Genomic DNA, 17,991 nt, shown 5'->3' with positions numbered 1-17,991 from the left:
TGAGCTCTTCAGTAAGGCCATTCTACGGCCAATGTTTTTCTATGGAGACTGCATGACTGTGTGCTTGATTTTATACACCTGTCAGCAACGGGTGTGGCTGAAATAGCCGAATCCACTGATTTGGAGGGGTGTCCACAAACTTTTGTATATATAGTGTATGTTTGCGTCCTGCCTCTGTTTGATGTGCCCAGCAGCGCAGTAGAACATGTCAAAGAAGTGATTGTTTAGTGATAATGTTACAATTGCAGTATGAAAGTCGCTTTCTACGGTATGTCAGTGTACAAACGTATCCCATCACTCTTTGGCTTTACAGTATGTATTTTTAAGACTTACATAAATAAACAAGATAATAGAATACAATTATTAATGCTTTATTTGCGCTTTAGTGAGTTTGTTGGACTGACTAATCCCATCGTTCATAACTCTGATGAATGTGTAGTCACACTTACATGCTCTTAAGTGTCACTAGATAAACAGTGTTTTGACTCAGACAGACTGACAACAGATAGGCAGGTCTGGCAGCTGTATCAGGTCTGAATCTAGCTACAGGAAACTATTGCAATACAGTGTACTGGTAGCCTATAAAGAGACCTGGATGTGTGTCTGATGGTGTAAGCCTATTTTACAATGTAGAATACAACAACATGCACTATACCTGGGCAAGGTAAAGTACAGTACACAGACGTGTACAGTTTATAGAAGCGTGGGTCATAGAGAGTAATGTACACTTCAGCACCTATAACTGACTGGCTTAACTGTGTTGATCATGGCCATTATCAAGGAACAACATGATGTGTCAGGACTGGTTGGTTGTCATGGAGAGGAAAAGTAAAATGCCACCGCCTCTCTCTGGTCTCATCACTTAGGTAGTACATCTGACCTATGACCTTTAGGTGATGATGCATCCCCACCGGCTCACGCTGGTATGGATAACGTTCATGTGATAAAATTGCTGCTTTTTATCACTGTTTTTTGCTGTCGTTTTGATGTGAGGGGTGAATGTCATCCCACCCGATTTATTGAGTCACAAATAATGACCGACAGACTCAGTTCACTTTATTGGCCTTATTCAGGAATTTGTCTTGCGTCATCAGCTCTTTAGTTCAAAGACATGCAAACAACAGCGAGATCAACTGACAACAACAAGATCACAGAGGCAGATGACAACACAATCAAGATAGGCTCATTCTCCACTGTCCATCAGGTTGTCTGTAGTCCGTCCCTTGAGGATGATGCCAAACTAGACAGTGGACTCGTCCTGCAGAAATGACAGAAATTGTCTCTGGCACCAGTAATCGAGCAAGTGCCAGTGTCTAACTCAATTTGGCCAGGAGTGTGGCGGAAAAGAGACTGTCTTTACGAGTAGGAGTTAGTTATAATAGGTAAATGGATACACTACAGTGATGCACAGCACATGTGTGTGGTTTTGAGTGAAGGTATGGCTCAATGTTCTGTACTCGGATATACATCTTCTTACAGAAATACTGGCTATATCATATTTCCAGTTCCACTGTATAACCAATTACTTCTACTACTGGTACTATTTACTCTCTCAATATAGCTGTATATATACCCATCACACACACTGCAGCTTCACCTTTCTGTGAAGCTGATAATACCTGAAGAAACGAAGGGAAATTAGTCACAGCCCCACCTTCAACCATCACCTTCTCCCAGAGAACAGTGTTTACTATTTGCTGGTTTACTATTTCCTGTAGTAATATTGGGGTGAGACATGTGGGTAGATGTTTACCTACTCTGCAGGGTGAAGGCCACGGAACAACTCAGCACTTGTTCAGCGGGTCCAGGCCGACTTTGGCCCCATAATGGCGGCAGATGTGCATGAATTGACCCTTGACCCAGTGGTAAACACGATCAATGACTGACACCCCCTCCATATGGTGAAGAATAACAAACCACCTCTCAATGCCTGCTCTGTTCCTCTCCACAAACTCGCACACACTGCAGACTGGGCTGGGCGTCTCTCGGATTGCATCTTACCTGTCAGATTGATCCTACCAGCTGATGTGTCAGCACCACGTGTTCTCACTACTGGTGTCCACCATGGCTCGGTTCTTGGCCCTCTCCTCTTTTCTCTATACACCAAGTCACTTGGCTTCGTCATATCCTCACATGGTCTCTCCTATCATTGCGTTGAAGATGACATTCAACTACTTTTCTCCTTCACCCCTTCTGGTACCTAGGTGGCGACACGCATCTCTGCGTGCCTGGCAGACAGCTCAGCTTGGATGAAGGCCCACCACCTCAAGCTCAACCTCAACAAAAAGGAGCTGCTCTTCCTCCCAGGGAAGGTCTGCCTACTCCAAGACCTCTCCATCACAGTTGACAACTCTACGGTGTCCCCATCCCAGAGTGCAAAGAACATCGGCTTGACCCTGGACAACATCCTGTCGTTCTCTGAAAACATCAAAGCAGTACTCTTGCTGGTTCACGCTCTACAACATCAATAGAGTATGACCCTTCCTCACCCAGGAAGCGTCACAGGTTCTAATCTGGGCACTTGTCATCTCCCACGTAGACTACTTCAACTCTCTGCTGGCTGGGCTCCCCACTTGTGCCATCAGACCCCTGTAACTCATCCAGAACGCTGCAGCCCGTCTGGTGTTCAACCTTCCCAAGTTCTCCCATGTCAACCCGCTCCTTCACGCTCTCCACTGGCTCCCAGTCGAAGCTCGCACCTACTTCTAGACCCTGGTGCTTGCCTATGGAGACGCAAGGGGAACTGCCCCTCCCTAACTTCAGGTTCAAACCCTACACTTCAACCCTCTGGACTCTTGGCCGTCCCACCCCAGCAGAAATCTGTCTGAAAATTCAGTCTGAAATTCATCTTCACCAAGTATCTTGTTTAAATCCCACAGTGAGTTCTGTTGTGCATGATCAAAAAGGATGGTTCCATGGCTCCTCTTTCTTTAACCTGTGTGTGTGCGTGTGTCAGTGAGTTTGTGTGTGAATGTGTGTGTGTGTGTCCATGCATGTGTGTACATGAATGCATAACCATATCTCTCTGTGTGTGTATATGCATGTGTGTCTGTATCTGTATTTGTGTGTGAGGGGACACTTGCACACATGTGTACAGTATGTGATGGGGGAGCCTTCAGAGTCTTCTGTGTATACGTAGGTGGGTGTGCACAGTCTGTGTGGAGAGAGTTCTACCCAGCTATACTCACTGGCTGAGCCTGCAGAGAGGGAGGAGCTCTTCCTCTCAGGCTGTTGCTGCTGCAGGCATAGCAAAGGAAACAGAGAGAGAGAGAAAGACAGAGAGAGAGCGAGAGTAAGGGGGAGGAGAGGGCAGTACCATTGCTGCATCAGTGCCACAGCAGAATGGAGCAGTAAAGGGCTATCGTTTCCTCCTTATTATTTTACTCTAAACACTCACTGGTTCAAAAGAGGTTTGGAATCAGAGACTGGAGCTCCTTGCACCGCTGGATGCTCTACTATACTCCTCCTATCCTCCTACTCTCTGTGGATGCTGTGGTATTCTGGATTTCTATTTCTTTGCTTCTCGCCTGCAAAGCACTTCTGCTGCTGCTACTTCTAGACATTTACGGCACTGTTTTGGTTGGAATGTGTTTTTGGCTTCTGATGACTGTTTTTTTCCGTTAAATCTCTCTCTACACTGGTTATAATTTCGCAGAGGAATTATAGATCCAGACTTTTAGATGACCTCCGGGACTCCTTGAACTCCACCTGCGGGTATTGTATAGGGCATGCACAGAAGTTGACATCCAGAGATTGTGTTTGTATGCACCTCTGCAGCTCAGTGGGAAGGAGAGAGGACTAGAGGTGGAACTGAAACTAGTGGGTAGACAGACTACTGCAGCCATGTGTACTGTACACACCAGAGCCTGCATGTGCTAGGTTAGCCCACCAGAAGGCTGGCTGGTACTGGCACACGACTCAATTACGTACACACACCCAGAGACACACACTCATACACAGCAACATTCTCTGCTGTTCTCAGTGCGCAACAGAGGACAACGTTTGCTACTGTAAGACTGCATTGCACTCTGAGGCCAGAAAAGTGGAAAAAGAGACTAGAAGGAGAGGAGCAGCAGAGAAGAGGAGGGGAAGAAACAACCATTGAGTAGCGGCTTACCTCCAGGGGGAACTAAAGTGCAAGGGAGAGGAGCACGGATTGATGAACTGACCGTCTGGTTAAAGAGAGAGAAACTGACCATCTGGTTAAAGCGAGAGAAACTGACCATCTGGTTGAAGAGAGAGAAACTGACCATCTGGTTAAAGAGAGAGAAACTGACCATCTGGTTAAAGAGAGAGAAACTGAACATCTGGTTAAAGAGAGAGAAACTGACCATCTGGTTTAAGAGAGAGAAACTGACAATCTGGTTAAAGAGAGAGAAACTGACCATCTGGTTAAAGAGAGAGAAACTGACAATCTGGTTAAAGAGAGATAAACTGACCATCTGGTTAAAGAGAGAGAAACTGACAATCTGGTTAAAGAGAGAGTAACTGACCGTCTGGTTAAAGAAAGTGACAAAGACCGTAATAAGAGATGAGAGCAGAACTGAACTGACCGGTCTGTTTCCCGCAGCTCCAACATGAACTCTTCCTCCTCTGATGTGAACCAAAGCAGCTCTCCTTTCTGCCTGCTGGGCATGGGCTACTCCTACAATCTCAACACCTGCGTGCTGGAGGTGTCCGTCATTCTCTTCCTCACCATCCTCATCATCAGCGGCAACCTGGTGGTGATCTTTGTGTTCCACTGTGCTCCACTGCTTCACCACCACACCACCAGCCACTTCATCCAGACCATGGCCTATGCAGACCTCCTGGTGGGGGTGAGTTGTCTGGTACCCTCCCTGTCCCTGCTCCACTACCTCAAGGGGCTGGACGAGGAGCTCACCTGTAAGGTGTTTGTCTACCTGGTGTCTGTGCTGAAGAGTGTGTCCATGGCGTCTCTGGCGTGTATTAGTGTTGACCGCTACATCGCTATCACACGGCCGTTCTCCTATGCTACGCTGGTCACACCATGTCGCCTGCGCATCTGTATCGGCCTCATCTGGCTCTACTCCGCCCTCATCTTCCTGCCCTCCCTCTTCGGGTGGGGGAAGCCTGGCTACCACGGAGATATATTTCGCTGGTGTGCGACCTCGTGGCAGACCGATCCGGGCTTCAGCTCATTCATCGTGGCTGTGCTGTATGCTCCAGCCACCCTCACTGTGTGTTTCACCTATGGGAGTATCTTCCTCATCTGCCGTCAGCACACCCGCAAGATCATCCAACGCCTCACACGCTTCGGCCCCCAGGGGAACGAGCGTGGTGAAGGGTGCCTGGATAAGCGCTACGCCATGGTGTTGTTCCGTATTACCAGCGTGTTCTATGTGCTCTGGATGCCCTACATCGTCTACTTCCTGCTGGAGAGCGCCGGCCTCTATTGCCACGTGGTGGCCTCCTTCCTCACCACATGGCTAGCCATCAGCAACAGCTTCTGCAACTGCCTCATCTATAGTCTCTCCAACAGCATGTTCCGGAAGGGCCTGGGCCGCCTGTTCACGTCACTTTTCTCCCCCTGTCTGGAACTGGACTGCTGCACCGAGGGGAAGAAGGGTCCTGCTCCACCCAGCCAGCGCCCAGCCCAGGCCTGCTAGGTGTGACAGTCTCCTACAGACACTGTCTGGTTGGTTAGCTACAGTAAGCTAAGGCCTCGGCTTTAGCTCCTGGTGAGTGCAGTGTATTACTACATTGCATGTCACAGGGTGTCTCGCTACAATGGTAGTGCATAGACCCCTGAGGCCAGGCCAGAGAGGTGCCCAGGTCTATGCCCTTCATTTCAGAGGGGTGGTTTACAGAGGGGTGGGGTTTTCTCCAGTCTTTTTCTGCAGTGTTCTCCCAAGCGTGGGCTGTCTGTTTCTGGCTGTGTGGATCACCACTGTGCATGGAGGAGAAGGTGTAAGGTAGTTTAGATGAACATCAGAATGGATCTGAGGAAAAAAGTAGCAACTCCAGTCGTATAGCTCTGGTGCCATGTTTGGCGCCTGTGAATCTTTAGCCTACCAAATATCTTCCAAATGCAAAAAAAGGACAATATCAGCACAACACGACTTGTATTGTGTAAACCACTGCAGTGAAAAACGTTATTTCAACATTGATGCAAAACTGTTACATTGTGTTCTTTCAGGGTAGACAATAGTGAATCAAAACAAGTATTTCGAAACAAAAGTACTAGAAAGACTGTATTTCTTCTCTTAGAAACTGCAACAGACAGTTTCCATTTTGTAGCAGTTATTGAAAAATTCAAATATTTGAGTGTCAAATTATCTGTTAATGATGCTGTGCACTACATTACAGTATTACATACAGAAAGGATACCAGTTACCAGTAACAGTCACTTTCCAAGAAAATCATTTAGTTTGTTCAGAACCGTATTTTGTGTATTTTATCAAAAGGATTCTTCTAGGCGGGAATGTTGATGTATAAAATTGCCAATTTTGGCAAGATGGCCGACTCTATGCCCACCGGCATTCTGGTTTATCATGGAGCTGTGTCTTCATTCTGCATTCTCAACAAGGAGACAAGTAGATTTATTTGAGAATTGTATTTTCTGTCCATGTTCCCTCAGGTTGAACGTCAGTTGTTTGTTCACCCTTAATTGCTGATGCCTTTAAACTGGTCTTGAAATTGCAAATGCATGACATGCTCCACATTATAATATGGCAGCAATAACATAGTCAAGATGTTCTTATAGATTGGAATTGCATCATGTTAGGCATGCTTCCGATCCAGATGCACAACAAAATACAAAGAGAGACACACTCATTACCGTGTGCATGCTGACTACTTACAGTCGAGCTCTTCTCTCCCTCTGTGCTCCTTGGCTCCTGATATCTGTACAGATGAACTGAGTGGAGGAGTAGCGCATTAATCAGAGGTCTAGACTGTCCTTCTAGAAGGAAGAAGGGTCATGGAGACAATGTGTTTCTAAGGGTTTCATGTAAAGTAGGTTTAGGTGGAACTCCAGTGGGTCTCGAAGGCTTGTATGGACAGTAGATTTGTGAATTGCTTATAGGTTTCTATGTGAACTAAGTTAGATCTGATATGTAGGATAGGAGAGCAGACTTTGGTCAGTGTAAACTTCATTGAAACAATACAATAAAAGGTGCAAAGGTGATTGTTTTGTATGTGCGGGACTCTTCTTATATGATGAACCCATGGGTACCCAGGTGTAGACAATCACTCCCACACACGCACAGTAGAGCAAGCTAGGTTCAACCTACCGTGGCAATTAAGCAAAGAGCATTTTAAGATGGGTCTGCAGTGCAGCACTCTGTATTCTTATCCCCAGGAAAGATTGCATTCCATTCTAGGAATTTCAAGAACCACAAGGACAGCATGCAGGCATCTTTTTACTATAGTGTGTATGCAAAGCTTGTATACAACATCTGTTATGTTTCAAAAATGAACTTTTTTGTATGTTTTTGGATATCTGTTGCAAGAATAGTGTGTCACTGTGGAGTTATGACAGTTGATATCCCAGGTTAATATAGGATAATCCTAGATTTTTTCAAATAAATAATGGGTGAGATAATCAACACTCGTTTTAGGATGATGCTATGGAAATGACTTTTTCCGGCTATAGCCTACACAACAATTTATGATGGTGTGTAAATAGCATATTATACAGTATTTCCTTTAGGTCGTCTAATTTTCAGAAACGTCACCTTTCCGGGAACGACCTTAGTAGTTCAAGAAAACAGATTTATTTTTGTATGGGTCTTTATGGCTGTGTTTACACCGCCACACTAAGAACCCAATTCAGATTTTTTTCCTGACTGTCCACACTCAGTTTTATATGTGACCCATATCAGATTTGAGCATTCTATCTGAAGTAGCACATAGATTCAATGCTCATTTCCTGTCAGTGTTCCTTAACATTTTTGGGTAGTCGTCTTGGTAACGGCACTTCAGAGCAAAACAAATCTGATCTGAGCGTCCAGACTGAGGTTGCATATGGAGCATCAGAACTGTATCAGAATTGAGATCCACATATGGATGTGGTATAAATCTGAACTCAAAAAATGAGATTCCAAAAGATCAGATTTACACAGAGAAAAGGCCATGTCAGAAAAGAGTCTGTATTTAATTAGAATATTTGGAAAGATGTCTGTTTTTCCTCAGGGGCCATCTGTAGGGCTTCCTTCTCCCCATGCTGCTGTCTCTGTTTGTCTGTTTGTGCAGTGGGGGTCTGTGCAATACAAGTCTCTGTCCTCGCCCAACTCTTCTCAAGACAGTAAAAACATATCAGTAGTGGTATTACTTTTATTTATTTGAATTTTTTCCAGGCAGGTCCATTTATAACCAATTCTTATTTACAATGACTGCCGGGCCTGCCACAAAAGGGCTCTTCTTGGATATCTAACACAAGCTTGTTGGTAAACTGCATTATGCGCATGTGATATTTGATATCTATCTGTATCTGATTGGAGAGTAGTTCTGCATTATCTGGCTCACATGACTGTTCTAGAATGGGAGCATGTAGTGTGTGTTCTATTGCGCTCAAATGACTAGAAACGTGAGCGTTTGTTTTATACTGAACTCACATGAATGCTCTTCAATGGGAAAGTACAGTACTCAATGTACTTTAGGTTACACTTCATTTTAAGGGGTTCTTATTACAATGTAATTACATGTGTAATTACACTGTAGCATGTATTGTAGTTAACATTAACAACCAATAGTTACAGTGTAGTAACAAAACGTAACTGGTAGTAATTGCAGTCTGTAATTACAAAGGTGTAACAATCTATTATTTTTACCATGCTTGTTTCAAATGGGCTTAATGTTTTGTTTCTTCTCAGCTGCATTAGATTCAGTAACAACTGTCACAAAGGTTGTGACCCCTCGTGGATGTGCTGGGTGTCCGAGAGATTATGCTTAATAGGCTCTAATTACTTACCCATGAATGTGCACTGTTGAAAATATATCTCCACTCAATGTTATTGCTAGCACTTGCCACCAAAATAAAGTGTACCGTCTGGGTTATCTTGGTCATCCCAGATGAGGAAAAACACACTATTTCAAGCATATTGTACATGGAATGTTTGCCTAAGTACAATGTAATTATTAGGTGTTACACGGGATTTAGCTAGTTATAATGAAGTGTATCTTGAGTGGTACTTACTTGTAATTAATGTGTACTTGTATAGTACACTACCCATCCTGACAACCTGGCCCTCATTTGAAAGCTTCTGGAAGTTTCACTTCATATCTGTACCTTATTGTGAAATGAAGTGAAACTTCCAGAAGCGTTGAAACGAGGGCAGGTTTGGGATGGGGAGTTGTAATGTATTTCGATTGGAACCGCGACCACCATCTCAACTCTCCCATGAATTCTGATAAGGAATGAATTATCATTAATTCTGAGGAATAAAGAGAGATAATGGCCAAACTTCATGAAATATAAAATGTTTCCTGGTGTTGTGTTTTTAATTAACGTGTAACTGAACAACAAGTTTTTTATACATACTGAACAGGAAAGAGACTTTTGCTTTGCTGCCACCATTAGAAACTCCACAAGTGATGTTTTATTGCACATTTTAACTAAAATATAAGGTGGAACAATGCTGGTTTTCCAATGTAAAAAGCAAGCTCTTCAACAAATGTTCTGTACCTCACGTGTTGGTGACTGTACCTGACGTGATGATACGTACTGTATGTATTTTATGACAATTACTGATGACCATTTTGATTCTGATTGTAGCCTGCATCCAACAATTAAATGTGACTTTACCTGCTGGAGCACTTTTTGGCTCATTTCTTTTAGGTTGTGTGCGTTCTTGCTTTAGCATTGTGGGCAATGAGAAAAATGTTTCCTCAAATTGACAGGGCACGGACTCTACCCTCGGTTTTTCAGGCTCATCTGTCCACACAAACATACAAACAAATACATGAGCGCACACGCGCGCACACACACACACGCACGCACGCACGCACGCACGCACGCACGCACGCACGCACGCACGCACGCACGCACACACGCACACACACACACACACACACACACACACACACACACACACACACACACACACACACACACACACCTCTGTAGTGTTTCTCTCCCTCACACACAAAGTGTGTTGATGTAGAGGTGCTGTGGTGCAGCAATGGCTGTGAGGTAACCATGTCGGAGTGTATGTCAAGCCAGAAATAGAGGGAATACGAGCATTGATGTTTATCGTGACCAGGCTGGCTGGATTGCTGGATGCTGCCAACCTGATCCAGGCCTGAGTCACCGCCCATGGACGGGATGGCGGCTGTAGTCGGTGGGAACCTCCGATGTGGAACCTCCGATATCCCTCCTGCCTACTGGAAGTTCTTTGTTTATTACCCTTTCTTCCTTGCTTTCTTTCTTGTTGGTTTTACCCTTTTTTCTAATCTAAATGGGAACTTGGGTTCTGATAGCTGAGAGAGCGTGAGAGCGAGAACAATCTTAGGTAAGTTTGTTGTTTATGCCCAATTAATGTGGATGTTCCCTCAGTACACAGAAATAGCCAACAGCAACTTAATCTCTGATGTGAAGCAGTCAGACAAGCTTTGCTGTAGCAAATGTACAGTACATTCTGCCGGAGGGCACATGACTACAAACCACAGTTACAATAACCCTACCACTACAAACCAGTTACAATAGCCCTACCACTACAAACCACAGTTCCAATAGCCCTACCACTACAAACCAGTTACAATAACCCTACAAACCACAGTTACAATAACCCTACCACTACAAACCACAGTTACAATAACCCTACCACTGCAAACCACAGTTACAATAACCCTACCACTACAAACCACAGTTACAATAGCCCTACCACTACAAACCAAATCAAATCAAATTTTATTTGTCACATACACATGGTTAGCAGATGTTACTGCGAGTGTACCACAGTTACAATAACCCTACCACTACATACCACAGTTACAATAACCCTACCACTACATACCACAGTTACAATAACCCTACCACTACATACCAGAGTTACAATAAACCTACCACTACATACCACAGTTACAATAACCCTACCACTACATACCACAGTTACAATAACCCTACCACTACATACCAGAGTTACAATAAACCTACCACTACATACCACAGTTACAATAACCCTACCACCGCAGGCTAACCACTATACACTTATTAATGTACTGTAGAATGCTTTGTCTAAATCACATTACTTTTTGTACAGTTCTCAAGACACTTGATATGGCAAACAAGCAAGTAAAGTTCATGGTAGGTGGTTGATTATTGTGTGAAGATTTCCGTTTGAGATGAAATGGAAATGAATGGGCCAGTACTGTACTGTAACCTAGCTCTCAGCCCGGTCTGGCAGCTCTCATCCACTTCCTCAGCAGTTTCAGGAAACCCTACCACCCAACACCGTTTGATCTCGCAAACAGTCACATAATTTAAAATAAAAACATGTAAAGAAGGAATCCCTCCTTAAACTGTACAGTAAATATATAAAGTGAAGTAAGAGTAGGATGAGAGATGAGCTGAGAGGTGTTGAGCTTGAGACAACACTCTGGATCCTCTCTGATTTCCTCAATCAACCCAGAGCTGGTGAACATGATGGAGCCAGCCCCAATCTATTATTCATAGAGGCTTTTCTGGTCCACATAAACATAGCATGAATAATTGAGCTACAGGTAATTAATCATTGAAAAGAGCAGGATTGTAATCTATGTGGCACTCTGTACATGGTTGGATGCCTGGGTCTGGACGCCAGCCGACAGGCCCTGTAGTGTACTGTAATCCTTGCAACAGCTCATCTCCCTTCCACATCACATCTCATGATAGATTCATGATGTGGGAGCCTATGGAAATGTGAAATGGCACTATTCCAGACTTCATCATTTAATGCAGACTATACCAGAACCTATGGCAATGCAGGTCTTCTGAAGCCTTGGTCCTGTAACTCAATGGAGCACAGTGAGATGAGGACATGGATCTCTCGCAGTAAATATGTAGACATGCTGTAAAGGGGAACTCACTCTCAGTGAACAGTAGATTAAATACGCTCACTGGCCAGTTTATTAGCTACACCCATCTAGTACCGGGTTGGACCCCCCTTTAGCTCCAGAACAGCCTGAATTATCTGGGGAATGGATTCTAGAAGTTGAACATGTTCCACAGGGATGTTGGTCCATGCCATCACGCAGTTGCTGCAGATTTGACAGCGGTACACCACCACCACCAGCCTGTACCGTTGACACCAGGTCATGCTGCTTACGCCAAATCCTGACTCTGCCATCAGCATGACGCAACAGGAAGCGGGATGCATCGAACCAGGCAATGTTTTTTCACTCCTCAATTGTGCAATGTTGGTGATCGAGGGCTCACTGGAGCAGCTTCTCCTTGCTATTAGCTGATATGAGTGGAACCTGGTGTGGTCGTCTGCTGCAATAGCCCATCCGTGACAACGATCGACAGGTTATGTGTTCTGAGATGCCGTTCTGTACACCACTGTTGTACTGTGCTGTCATTTGTCTGTTTTTGGTCCGCCCGTTAGCTTGCCATTCTCCTTCTACCTCAGGCTCAATGAGCTGTTTTCACCCACAGGACTGCCGCTGACTGGATTATCTTTTGTCACACCATTCTTAGACACTGTTATGCGTGAAAAGCCCAGGGGGCCTTTTCTGAGATACTGGATCCAGTGTGCCTGCCATCGACGATCATACCCCACTCAAGGCTGCTTAGGTCACTCGTTTTGCCCATTCTAACTTTCAATCAAACAGTAACTGAATGCCTCGATGCCTGTCTGCCTGTTTTATATACTATAGCAAGCCATGGTCACATGACTCTCTGTCTGTAGAAGTGAACGGGTGGTGTACCTAATAATAATAAACTGGTTGATAAGTGTATAGTAGTAGTGGTATCGAATCCCAATGTGGAATGGTAACTGTGTAGCAGTTACCATTCCATTTACATAAGTATTCAGACCCTTTACTCAGTGCTTTGTTGAAGCACCTTTGGCAGCAATTACAGCCTTGAATCTTCTTGGATATGACTCTACAATCTTGGCACACCTGTATTCTGGGAGTTTCTCAAGCTCTGTCAGGTTGGATGGGGAGCGTTGCTGCACAGCTATTTTCAGGTCTCTCCAGAGATGTTCGATTGGGTTCAAGTACGGGCTCTGGCTGGGCCATTCAAGGACATTCAGAGACTTGTCACGAAGCCACTCCTGCATTGTCTTGAATGTGTGCTTAGGGTTGTTGTCCTGTTGGAAGGTGAACCTTCGCCTCAGTCAGGTCCTGAGCGCACTGGAGCAAGTTTTCATCAAGGATCTCTCTGTACTTTGCTCCGTTCATCTTTGCCTAGATCCTGACTAGTCTCCCTGACACTGAAAAACATCCCCACAGTATGATACTGCCACCACCATTCCTCACCGTAGGGATGGTGCCAGGTTTCCTCCAGAAGTGACGCTTGGCAATCAGGGCAAAGAGTTCAGTCTTGGTTTCATCCGACCAGAGAATCTTGTTTCTCATGGTCTGAGAGTCTTTAGGTGCCTTTTGGCAAACTCCAAGCGGGCTGTCATGTGCCTTTTACTGCGGAGTGGCTTCCATCTGGCCACTCTACCATAAAAGCCTGATTGGTGGAGTGCTGCAGAGATGGTTGTCCTTCTGGAAGTTTCTTCCTCCCATCTCCACAGAGGACCTCTAGAGCTCTGTCAGAGTGACCATCGGGTTCTTGGTCACCTCCATGACCAAGGCCCTTCTCCCCCGAGTTTGGTCGGGTGGCTACCTCTAGGAAGAGTCTTGGTGGTTCCAAACTTCTTCCATTTAAGAATGATGGAGGCCATTGTGTTCTTGGGGACCTTCAATGCTGCAGACATTTTTTGGTACCCTTCCTCAGGTCTGTGCCTTGCCACAATCCTGTCTCGGAGCTCTACGGACAATTCCTTCGACCTCATGGCTTGGTTTTTGCTCTGACATGCACTGTCAACTGTGGGACCTCAACACAGGTTGTGTGCCTTCCAAATCATGTCCAATCAATTGAATTTACCACAGGTGGACTCCAATCAAGTTGTAGAAACATCTCAAGGATGGTCAATGGAAACAGGATGTACCTGAGCTCAATTTCAAGTCTCATCACAAAGGGTCTGAATACTTATGTTTAATTAATAAGTTAGTAAGGTATTTCAAAAAACTTGCTTTCGCTTTGTCATTATGGGGTATTGTGTGTAGATTGCTGAGGATTATTATCTTTTAATCCATTTTAGAATAAGGCTGTAACATAACAAAATATGGAAAAAGTCAAGGGATCTGAATACTTTCTGAAGGTGATGTATGCCCATACATCCACATTAATACAGGCCTGGGTTGACAAATAATTCACAGTGTGCATGAGTTTGAAGGTAGGAGAAAGAGAGAACTAGTGTACAGCCCCTTCAGAAAGTATCCACACTGCTTTACTTTTTCAAAATGTTGTTGTTATACCATGAATTTAAAATGTATTACATTTTGTTTTCTGTCACTGGCCTACACCAGAGCATGTGAGAAGAGTTGAGTGGTCGGAAATCCGGCTCATCACTCATGGAAAGGTGCTTGAACACCGCTCCAGCGCTCCACATCCTTCTGCTCCTCTAAAAAACACTCCTCTCTCACAGAAAAAAACTGCTGCTCCAAATTAGCTCCATTCATTAAAATCACAATTTAACCACAACATTCATCCGTTTTTTGGACTATCTCCACCTACCATTTGGTTTTGAAGTATTCAAACTAAACCATATGATTTGAATGAAAAGTATTATAATAAACACTAAAAAGGGTGAATGTAAGACGCGCTCATAATTTCAAATAGGCTACATACACCTTTCTTTGGCCACCTCTCCTTCCAGTTCTCTGCTGCCAATGACTGGAACGAACTACAAAAATCTCTGAAACTGGAAACACTTATCTCCCTCACTAGCTTTAAGCACCAGCTGTCAGAGCAGCTCACAGATTACTGCACCTGTACATAGCCCATCTATAATTTAGCCCAAACAACTACCTCTTTCCCTACTGTATGTATTTTATTTATTTATTTATTTAGCTCCTTTGCACCCCATTATTTTTATTTCTACTTTGCACATTCTTCCACTTCAAATCTACCATTCTAGTGTTTTACTTGCTATATGGTATTTACTTTGCCACCATGGCCTTTTTTTTGCCTTTACCTCCCTTATCTCACATCGTATATTGACTTCTTTATACTGTATTATTGACTGTATGTTTGTTTTATTCCATGTGTAACTCTGTGTTGTTGTATGTGTCGAACTGCTTTGCTTTATCTTGGCCAGGTCGCAACTGTAAATGAGAACTTGTTCTCAACTTGCCTACCTGGTTAAATAAAGGTGACATAAATAAAAATAAAAACATGTCATATTAAACAGCATATAAACACATATAAACACTATAAACACTCTAAAGGTCAGGACCACTCTAAAGGTCAGGAGCCAGACAGGGAGCCTAATTATTTAGGCTATATTATTTCAAGGCTATAGCCTACAAAGAAATACATTGTTAAGCGTTTGCAAGTGCAACACACTAGACTGGTAGGGAGTCAGGGACATTAAGCGTTCAGCATTTAAACAACATTTAGCTGTATTAAATCATTAAAGTCTTTAAATTGCAAATTTTTGCTGTGAATTACTTAGAATTAAATATACATTTAACAAAAAGTGCCTTATTAGGCTCAGTCTACATTGCCTCTTAATTCATTTTTAGAAACACTGCGCTAGCAGAGCCACTGGGGATGCTAAATACCGTTTTGCCCACACTTGCCAGGCTGGGCATGGATGCAGATGTTTTTTTCTTTTCTTCTATAGGTAGGCCTAAAGGTTTTTAGGCAAAATAACCAAATCAAAATGGAAAGCTCCTTGAAAGTTGGATTATGACCTATTGTATAGAATAGATAATAGAACAAAAATGAACAAAACTTTTAAGAGATCAGATTTTTCATTTATAAATACATTGCTACAATGACACACTTAGTTATCTACCTGCCTACCTCCTTCCTTTGTTTTAGCATTAGCACATACATCTCCAATCGGCAGATGAGTAAAACATTTAAAGCAGTCATTGAATATTTGTTTGAGCATGATGAAGTTATTAATTAAACTTTGGATGGTGTATCAATACACCCAGTCACTACAAAGATACAGGCGTCCTTCTTAACTCAATTGCCGAAGAGGAAGGTAACCTTTCAGAGATTTCAACAGTTACAGAGTTAATGGCTGTGATAGGAGAAAACTGAGGATAGTAGCATTTTAGTTACTCCACAATACTAACTTAATTGACAGAGTGAAAAGAAGGAAGCCTGTACATAATACCAATATTCCAAAAGAGGCATCCTGTTTGCAACAAGGCACTAAAGTAATACTGCAAGAAATGTGTCAAAGCAATACATTTTGTGTCCTGAATACAAAGTGTTATGTTTGGGGCAAATCCAATACAACACATTATGCTTGTAATTGTTATGAACCGGGGAGTTTTTCAGGATAAAAATAAATGGAATGGAGCTAAGCACAGGCAAAATGCTAGAGGAAAACCAGGCTAATGGGAATCCTAATAAATTAAATCAAAATTCAGTCTGCTTTCCACCAGACACTGGGAGACGAATTCACCAACCAGCAGGACAATAACCTAAAACATAAGGCCAAATCTAAACTTGAGTTGCCTACCAAGAGGAGAGAGAATGTTCCTGAGTAGCCAAGTTACAGTTACACTACTTAAAAATCTATGGTAAAACCTGAAAACAGCTGCCTAGCCATGATCAACAACCAATTGGATAGAGCTTGAACATTTTTGAAAGAATAATGGTCAAATGTTGCACAATCTAGTTGTGGAAAGCTCTTCGAGACTTACCCTGAAAAATGTACAGCTGTAATCGCTGCCAAAGGTGCATCTACAAAGTAAATTAGATATTTCTGTATAAAATGTTCAATATATTTGCTAAAAATGTCTAAAAACAAGTTTTCACTTTGTCATTATGGGGTATTTATTGTGTGTATAGCAAAAAACAATTTCATCCATTTTGAATTCAGGCTGTAACAAAACAAAATGTGGAATACGTCAAAGGGGTACGAATATTTTCTGAAGCCACTGTACATAAAGGTAAGATCTAATGGGAGGGACTCAGATAAGCGACAGGAAAAGTAATACATGATGCCCCCAACTCAACAATGCCATTTACAGCATGAATCTCCCTACTTCAGTCACCACGGCTAAGTTTCATATTTTCATATTTTTATACTGTAACAACCCTACAGAGCAAAAGTATTACAATTCGGGCCCTCATGGTCCCATAGCATCACTAGGTTTCATTCTTCCCCTTTAATCAACCAATCTCGGACCTATAGCTTGATCCGATCCCTGAGCCAGTTAAGTCCTGATACCTGACATGCTATCTCTTTACATCATGAGATTCTACAGCTCAATAGTTCCTCATCTCTTAGAAGGCGGCAGGCTCTGTCCAGGCAACCCTGGGAACTGGGCCGCTAAGAAGACAGAGCTGGAGGTTCTTCCCCACTGCCCTTCTTTTTACACCTCCTGAGGGAGAGGAGGCAGTAGATGGAGCCATGAAGACTTTGACTCCAGACCAACTCAATTTGCCTGAGGCTTCCTAGCTGCCCAGACTGTCCAGCGGCCCCCTTACACCACACAACAGTGACCAGTGTTAATGACGTGACAGAGAGTGGCTGTTGATGATGCTATTTCTCTCCTTTATCTATCCAGTAAGGCTTGTCTCATGATCTCTAGGTGCAGTAAATTAGAAGCACCAGAAACACTACCTGATTTAGAGAGCAAAACAAAGCAGCTCATTCAGCTAATTGATGTTGACGTTATAACAGAACAACTATCGTGGGAAGATTTAACAGGCTTTTCTGGTCTTCTGCTTCATTGATAGATAATGGAATCATTGTCCTAATGGTGTTGGGGTTTCTTGTGTCCTGTCTTGAGTCCAGTCTCATAATT

General features: G+C 43.4%; 1 protein-coding gene across 1 annotated transcript; it reads left to right on the top strand.

The window, feature by feature from the left end:
* Positions 1-4,343: 4,343 nt before the first annotated feature.
* On the top strand, positions 4,344-9,743 carry LOC112232810 (probable G-protein coupled receptor 21). Its single transcript, XM_024400041.2, has one exon. It carries the CDS (start codon positions 4,578-4,580, stop codon positions 5,625-5,627), a length of 1,050 nt encoding a protein of 349 aa, XP_024255809.1. The 5' UTR covers positions 4,344-4,577; the 3' UTR covers positions 5,628-9,743.
* The last annotated feature ends 8,248 nt before the right edge of the window (positions 9,744-17,991 follow it).

The sequence above is a fragment of the Oncorhynchus tshawytscha genome, linkage group LG04, assembly GCF_018296145.1.
Source record: "Oncorhynchus tshawytscha isolate Ot180627B linkage group LG04, Otsh_v2.0, whole genome shotgun sequence".
In the NCBI taxonomy this organism is placed as follows: Eukaryota; Metazoa; Chordata; class Actinopteri; order Salmoniformes; family Salmonidae; genus Oncorhynchus; species Oncorhynchus tshawytscha.
This window is presented reverse-complemented; position numbering and strand designations above follow the sequence as displayed.